Below are 7,727 nucleotides of genomic sequence, written 5' to 3' on the forward strand. Positions count from 1 at the left end.
CTTACCCATTGTTGGATGGTCATAAAAGGTGATGAGAAATTCAAGGAGCAATATGCGGCCCTCATGAAGAATGGAGGGGAGAAAGCCGCCGAGGAGCATGGTGAGGGAGAGAAGCTGTGGCCGCGGGGAAAGACCAACTCCAAGAGAGAGGACAAGCGTGATGCAGCATCATTTGCCTTGCAAGCAACTTTGGAAGGCATGATGACCCAAAAGGATAAGGAAGGAGCGCGTTGGCAAGACAAAGAAGAGCAAATGAAGGCTTAGATGGAGATAAAAAGGAAGAAGCTTGAGATGGAGGCGAAGATGCAAGCGAAGAAGCTTGATATGGAGGCTGGGATGCAAGCGAAGATGCTCAAGATCGAGGCTACCAAAGCCAAGACCAAAGCAAAAGAAGTGGAGCTCGCTTGCATGGTGAAGGGGTGGAGATCATGAAGGTGGACTTGAGCCGGTGTCCCTGAGGAAGGGGCCTTGGTTCGAGAAGATGCAAGCCGACATGCTCAAACTTGATGACTGATCTATGACGAAGATTTTTTATACCGGCAAGTGTGACGGCATGACCACGACCGAGAAAGGCGTGATTGAACTCCAACCCATTTTTGTGTGCTGCATGTGTGCCAACCGTTGGTAAATGCACCAGTATGAACTTTGTGATGTTTTTTTAGGCTAGCATGTATGTCGGCCATTGGCATGGCCGCCGACGAGAACTCTGAGCGATGGCCACATGATCTCTGGCGATCTCTGGCCGTGGGCCCTTTCTAACTTTAAATTGTTCCATGCGTGAACAAGAATTAAGTGCACCGCTCCAACATAGGCGGACAACGAGCGGGCAACCGACCCAAATGGATAAAAAACGGACGAAGTACACGTCCATTTAGGTCAGCGCGTTGGAGTTACTGTTAGCACTGAACGTGGGTAGCAGTCTAGTAGTACTTCGACCAGAAAGGATTGCCATTTAGAAAGAAAGAAAAACCAGAAAGGATTGCCCCTAATTATCACAGCTATAAGAGGGAGGATTCGCAAAATATCCAATATCTTCCCACTTCTCAAGCAACACCGAGTTGTCAATCAAAAGAAAAAGAAAAACCAAGACCCACACCGACGTCAGCGAAGTCGACGGCGGTGAGTCGACACCGAACCTTGTAGAATTTCCCAAGCGCGATGGATCTCTGGGAGAGGGCGCGGTCCTTCGCCGGCGAGGCGGCGAAGCGGTCGCAGGAGCTGTCGCTGGAGGCGGCCAAGCGGTCGTCGGTGCTGGTGTCGGAGACGGCCAAGAAGTCCAAGGAGATCTTCTCGGAGACCGCCATCAAGTCCCGCGAGATGGCCGCGGAGGCGACCAAGCAGGCCGACCTCCTCGCCGGCCAGATCATGCACCTCGCCTCGGACATCCCCGTCCCCTCCATCCCGCCCATCCCCGCGATCTCGCCCCTCCCCTCCGCGGCCGAGTCGGAGCCCGACGCCGCCGAGCTCGAGCGCTACGGCATCACCGAAGACCTCCGCGCGTTCGTCAACGGCATGACCATAAGCACGTTCCGCGACTTCCCCTTGCAAGGTGCGGTTCACTCATGGTTGGGTTTAGGGGATTCGAGGCACTGGATTGACTGATGATAAGATTTGTGTTGCACAGATGAGCCGGAGATGTCTGATGTGCCCACGGTGTCGAATGTGCGTCAGGATCTGAACGAATGGCAGGCTAGGCACGCCACTCTCGTCCTCTCGGCCGTCAAGGTTTTGTCTCGATTAACCATTTCAGTCAATGGGGGTTTAATGCATGTATGTCCATGGGAGATTGGGTTTATGTGGCTCGATGTATGGCCTGTCGGTGAATGCACGTATGAACAGACACACATACTTCTGTGTTTGCTTCCAAATCTGATTAGATGTGTATATTGAGACCAGAAAAGGGTGAAAACTATGTTTTTAGTTTCAAATAATTTAGAGTATTAGAGTGATTGTTATTCTGGACAATAGATTGATTTTTGATTGGTGTGACGGTTAGAGGCTTAGAGCTAACTCAATAACTAGTACATTACCGACTTATCAACACTCGGGGAATTTCAATGGTATTTGTGTTTCCTACTTTGCATGAATCAGAATGTACTAGATAAAATGGTTTGCCATGACCTTGTCTTCTTTAGGATTATAGTTCAATAAGATCTCTGTTCTGTCATTTGTTGCTACAAGTTTACTGCTGGTCCAGATCGCTGAGGCTCTGTTGGGCTATTAATTTATTATCCTGTTAACCTGCATACTAGTTTTTTGTGTTGAGTCTCTAATTTTGTATTTTGGCGAAATTTTATTCACCAGCGCTATCTTATGTTCAGGAAATTTCAAAGTTCAGATATGAGCTGTGCCCAAGATACATGAAAGAGCGTAAATTCTGGCGAGTTTATTTCTTGCTAGTAAACAACTATGTAACCCCGTAAGTCTTCTACTCTTCTTGCTTCATGTTGGCTCATGCTATGTAAATCCTAATACATATTGTGGTCATTGGTCAACACGGGCCAAACTTCTGCATCATACGTTTGTCTTAACAGAATGGATTCTACATTGCCACATTTGCCACCTATAGGTAGTTTGGACTGATTATTTCTTCAGAATACACACAATAGATATTCTGCCAGAATTATTTGTTCAAATTTTGTTGTGTCCAATTCAACCTGTAGGATCTTGCATATTGGAATTTGAACAATCTTTTTATTTCTAGAATCTGGATGGTTTGTGATTTATCCTTGGTCTTGCACTTGTTGAAGGAACTAAAAAATATATATTCTGATTATTTAGTCTGTGAAATTCCACGATTCAGTTACCCAATGGAACACTTGTATATGATAAATGAATTATGTTACAAGCAGTGATTTTTTGTTTTTTTGCCACTCTATTTTGGGCTTATAACAAACTTGACTTGCCTCATGAAACCAGGGTCGATGTTTTTCTAGTTGAGCTAAAAATGGTTTGCTTTCCAAGTGCTATAATGCTACATGTGTTAGTTTGAGCATAATTTTCTTGCACACTAGGCACTAGTGTTGATCCTCTATAGCTTATTGACTTGAAATGTAACCCACATAGTTACGAAACCAAATATTTTGAGGAGCTGAAAGTGAAAGCCGAGGAGGAAAAAATGGTTGCCCAGAAGGAAATATCACAGACCTCACAAGCTACAACTTCAGAAGAGAAAGACACGAAGGTGCCAAGCAAGACATCTACCTCATCAAATCGAGAGCAGGATCTGGATGTATTTCTTCTTGGAGATCTAGGCAGTGATGATGAGGGTCCTGGTACGCTATTCATTTACCTGCACCCTGATCCTATCCAATTAATTGCTACATGTTGCTGCATTTCTTGTATGTGATTTATTTTTTGTGTCGTCACTTGCAGATGCTGGCGATGATGATGAGCTAGACGATGACTTTGATAAGATAGATGGTGCCTCAGTAAGTACACCTGCTTCCCGTAAAATAGATACCGTCACTAGCCAGTTTATAAGATGGTATTGGTCTAGTGTTTCATACCCATGGAATGCAGTTTTGATGTGCGGTAACCGTATTGGACAAGACATTGTACATTTGGAATTCCTTGTTCTAGTGCTACTACCAATGTGAGGCGTGGTGATCATTCTATAGCCTTTACACGTTTCTTGTTCTGCTGTGATGTACTGTACAAGAAAAGCATTTGCAGGTGATACCACATATCTTTGACTTCCAGATTAGTGCTCGACCCTTAGTGGGGGCATGAATCTACTGCTTTAACAGCTGGAAGCTTAGTGCTCTACCACTAGGCTACTTAGGTGTCTCTTGAGATGTTGTGTATCACTTGCGTGTGTGTTTGACATGCTTGAGGCATATAAGATATTGCCGTTACATCTGTATGGTTGATGCTAACATCAGCTCCGTGCTTCTGCAGGGCTTAGAGAGTGACGGTGACGAGGATAAGAAGGCAGAAAATGCGAAGGAGTTGCTGTGATCATACGTGACGCCTTCCCAAGTCTACACAGATGGCGCTAGCGCGCAGCTACCGAGTCCCAGCTGCGGCTGTACATTGGAATGTTTGCATCTTTGCCGTGTCCCGTTGAAGCAAATGCTATTCTTGTTGCGATTGAAGTCTAGAAAACTGGTACCCCTGCTCTGGCGTTCCTTTTTGTTTCTACTAGGGTGTTCTCTATTCTTCCTACACTGTTATATTCCTCAGAGTGCGGTGAACTAAAATTAAGCCCGGATTGACTTCTCATGTGAAATAAGATTCCATTTTTATTCTGCACGGAGGGCGATCCTCGTCGTCTAAGTGACCATAGTGTGTTTTGTTCGAATCGAAAGGGTCTGTAAAACTTCCATCAAAAACTCTCAAGTATGAAGCGCATTCCCTAGTTTCCCAAAGAAAATCTTCATCAAAATGCGTTGGCAAAAACTGACGGACTAGAAAACGAATTATTTTGTACTTGAGTGCGTGATGTTTGCGCCAAATTTGAGTTTCGACATAGATAAAATTCAGCCCTGTGAGAGAGTTTGATTTACAATCGTGAAGACACTATTGATTTTTCTTGGTGGGCAACCACGTTGCCCCGACGACTACAATTAGGTTTGAACTATTTGAGATTAGGTATGGAGGGTCGGCCATGACGAGCCAACCCTATTGAGTCCCACAAATTATGTCGGCCATATGTCTTGATAGCCATACAGCACCCATCAGCTAAGGATGGACGTGGCATACATAGCCAACCGACCCTTTTTGAGCTGCAGCCGTCCCATTCCCCTCCTACTTGTACCCCTCCCCTGCCCGCGCCACTCGCTCCCTCCCCGATGTGGGATTATTCAGCAGCGCTCGGCGCCTCCGCCGCGCGGCGCGAGCATCCCAGCGCGGTCGGGCGAGTATGGGCCGACCTCTCTCCAAAGGCTGGCCAGCAGCCCATAGCCCAAAGCTTGTTCCTTAGGCCGGCCGCACGATATTTCTTCTCGAAAAAAATGGAAGGACGGCCCACGATATGCTTCCTGTCGCGAAAATCACGCCGCGCATGGGCGAAAATTTTCAGCGAGCGCGTCGCAGAGTACAGTGTACACCACGCACTGTTTCTCTCTTTTAAAAATGAAGAGAAGCGGTACAGACAGGCACAGCTTCTGCAGAGTAGGGCGTGAAACTACTCTGTCTCGTACTACACTGTTCGTCTGTACCTCTCGTTCACGTGCACGTTGAGATTTTGGAACGGCTGAATCCTGAATGGTCCCAGGGCTCTGCGCACCCTTGGACAAAAGACTCAGCAAGTGTGGACAGCTCGTGAGTGTTCTACTGGTACGAGAAGATGATTAGAGGAAAAAAGGGCCCCCCTGAAGTCAGTCTCTCATGGCCGTTACCTCGTTTGCTTCCTGCTGGCTGCCTTGGCATCTTCATCTGGACTCTCGATGTATACAGACACGCTGACGGCATCTCCATTGCCACGCACCCCGTGCCGTGTTCTTCCAGCCCCGCTCCATGCAGGCGCTGCACATGAGGATGAGGGAGGTAGCACCCAACCGCAACCGCAACCGCAACCGAACAGTACCGAGCGGCCGGTGCGGTGCACGCGTTCACATGCCGTCCCTTGACCTTTTGCGATTTGCAATTATGCACTACTCCCTCCGTTTCAAAATAGAGGGTGCTTGGATCCAAGGGTGACTAAAAATAGTCTTTTTTAGAGGCTAAAGTTTCAAGCACCCCTGACTAAAGAGATGCTAGGACTAGTCTTAAGGCTAAAATTTTTTAGTCATAGGAAACCTACTAAAATATGTATTAGCATTCTCTCTTCTCATTTAATTCCTCTTCTTTAACACATGCGAGTTCTGGATTGAAGGGTTTGGAGGATAATAAATGCCCAATAACTTGGTTTTAGTCTCTTTACTATTTGGATCCAAGCATGGGTGAGGCTAGCAAGTTTTAGTCCCACTACTTTTAGTCATGAGACTAAAACGTATCCAAGCACCCTTATAGTGCGTCCGCGCTTCCCGAGGTCCCACTTTGACCATAAATTTAACCAACGAGACCAACTGCGGCGGGAGAAAAGATTATATAATTGAAAACTTCTTTCGAATACGAATTCACTGATATAATGTTTGCTCCTGCCGCAATCGGTCTTGATAGTTAAATTTACGGTCAAAGTTGAAGCACGGGGATAAAGGCAGCACTACATTGTGGAATGGAGGGAGTACTTATGATGGAATGGTAAGGTCAACCCTGCAACATTAGCCTAAAATCCTAGGTCTTTTTTGGTTCATAGGATAGGAATTTTATAGGAATAGGAAAATCATAGAAAGTGAGATGACATGCATGTCAATTCCTATAGAGAAAGAGATGTCATTTGGTGCATAGGATAGGATTTTTTTTTCCATTGAGTTTAGGCTAATGTTTTTTCCCTCCAAAATGTGAATGATTGATTCCTATCCTACATAGGAATATGAATCCATTCCTACAAACCAAAGGGCTTCAAAAAAAAATTTCCTTTGCAAATCCTATCCTATAGAATTCCTATAAAAATCCAACAAACCAAAGGAGGCCTAAATTCATGGGAGAATGAATGTATGCACGTATCCCTGGTTCTCGTTCATGCACGAAGGGTGATGACTCCTTCCTTGCGCACTACCGGAAGGCAAATGGGTCGGATCCCCAACTGGCAGCGCCATCGCCAGCCGGTCACTATGACCTGTAGTGTCATCTTCCTTTCTCTCTTCGGAGCGACTCACCGTTGTGCACGTGAAAACCAGCGCAGCTATACGCTGGTCGCGGTCGCGGTCGCGCGGCGACCATCCATACTGCTCTCATAGAAATCTACTACTATATATCACTGAACTCCCTAGAGGTAAAAAGCCTCCCAATCAATTGAGGTGTCCAATTAAAATTAGGTCACCCAATTTTAACCAAGTCAACAATTTCTCAAGATATCAAAAAAAGTCAACAATTTCTCAAGATGGCAATGAAAGCTCTCGGAAGAAGCCGAACCCTTTCAATAGGGAACAGGTGAACCACGTTAACGTGGAGGAGGTTGAAGAGCAGCCGGATGCAGTAATCGGTAAGTTTTTGGTTAAGACATTTACTGCAATTGTTCTTTTTGATACTGGTGCATCGCATTCATACATATCACGGGGATTTGTGGATAAGTATAACCTGCCCACTAAGGTTCTTAGAACACCTATGTTAGTAAGCTCACCAGGAGCGGAGTATATGGCCAGTAAGGGATATTTTCAAGTGCCATTGAGTATAGGTAGGCATGTGTTTCCCCCAGATTTAATCATTTTGGAATCACAAGGTTTGGATGTAATTCTAGATATGGATTGGCTGTCGATGTATGGAGGAAACATCGATTGCGCCAGTAAGTCAATTTTTCTTACCACCCCAGAAGGAAGAAGGATCAAGTATGTATCCCGACATGTGCCTAAAAGGACTCAAGTAAATTCGTTAACAGGAGTTGTGTAGGAGGAAGTACTAGTAGTGAAGGATTTCCCTAATGTATTTCTAGAGGAGTTGCCAGGCATGCCACCGGATAGATACATTGAGTTTTTTATTGAGCTTTTGCCAGGCACAATACCAATATCTAAGAGACCGTATAGGATGCCCGCAAAGGATTTGGAGGAGATTAATGTAACACCCCGGATATGACTTTCCCAATATGTATTCCAACTCTTGCCGTTTCCGGCGTTAAGTTATTTTATTTTCTCGGATTCGGGTCTTTGTCTCCGTGTGTTGTTATCGTTGTCATGCATCTCATA

General features: G+C 45.6%; 1 protein-coding gene and 1 non-coding gene across 2 annotated transcripts; one reads left to right on the forward strand and one right to left on the reverse strand.

Annotated features, from left to right (window-relative positions):
* The first annotated feature begins 1,039 nt into the window (after nt 1-1,039).
* Nucleotides 1,040-4,254, forward strand: LOC119317721. Its single transcript, XM_037592216.1, has 6 exons — nt 1,040-1,549; nt 1,625-1,725; nt 2,322-2,419; nt 3,067-3,275; nt 3,376-3,431; nt 3,901-4,254. Exons 1-6 carry the CDS (start codon nt 1,159-1,161, stop codon nt 3,958-3,960), a joined length of 915 nt encoding a protein of 304 aa, XP_037448113.1. The 5' UTR covers nt 1,040-1,158; the 3' UTR covers nt 3,961-4,254.
* A 342-nt stretch (nt 4,255-4,596) lies between these two features.
* Nucleotides 4,597-4,724, reverse strand: LOC119319841. The gene has a single exon (XR_005154664.1). It is a non-coding gene; the product is annotated as a U11 spliceosomal RNA (small nuclear RNA).
* Between the last annotated feature and the right edge of the window lie 3,003 nt (nt 4,725-7,727).

The sequence above is a fragment of the Triticum dicoccoides genome, chromosome 6A (genome assembly GCF_002162155.2).
Source record: "Triticum dicoccoides isolate Atlit2015 ecotype Zavitan chromosome 6A, WEW_v2.0, whole genome shotgun sequence".
NCBI lineage: Eukaryota > Viridiplantae > Streptophyta > Magnoliopsida > Poales > Poaceae > Triticum > Triticum dicoccoides.

What these genes read in the sequence shown, in the direction of transcription:
- LOC119317721 (XM_037592216.1), top strand. Translation starts at nt 1,159, where the DNA reads ATGGATCTCTGGGAGAGGGCGCGGTCCTTCGCCGGCGAGGCGGCGAAG. An exon ending in CCGCGACTTCCCCTTGCAAG is followed by an intron (nt 1,550 to 1,624) that starts GTGCGGTTCACT and finishes TGTGTTGCACAG; the next exon opens with ATGAGCCGGAGATGTCTGAT. An exon ending in GTAAACAACTATGTAACCCC is followed by an intron (nt 2,420 to 3,066) that starts GTAAGTCTTCTA and finishes TAACCCACATAG; the next exon opens with TTACGAAACCAAATATTTTG.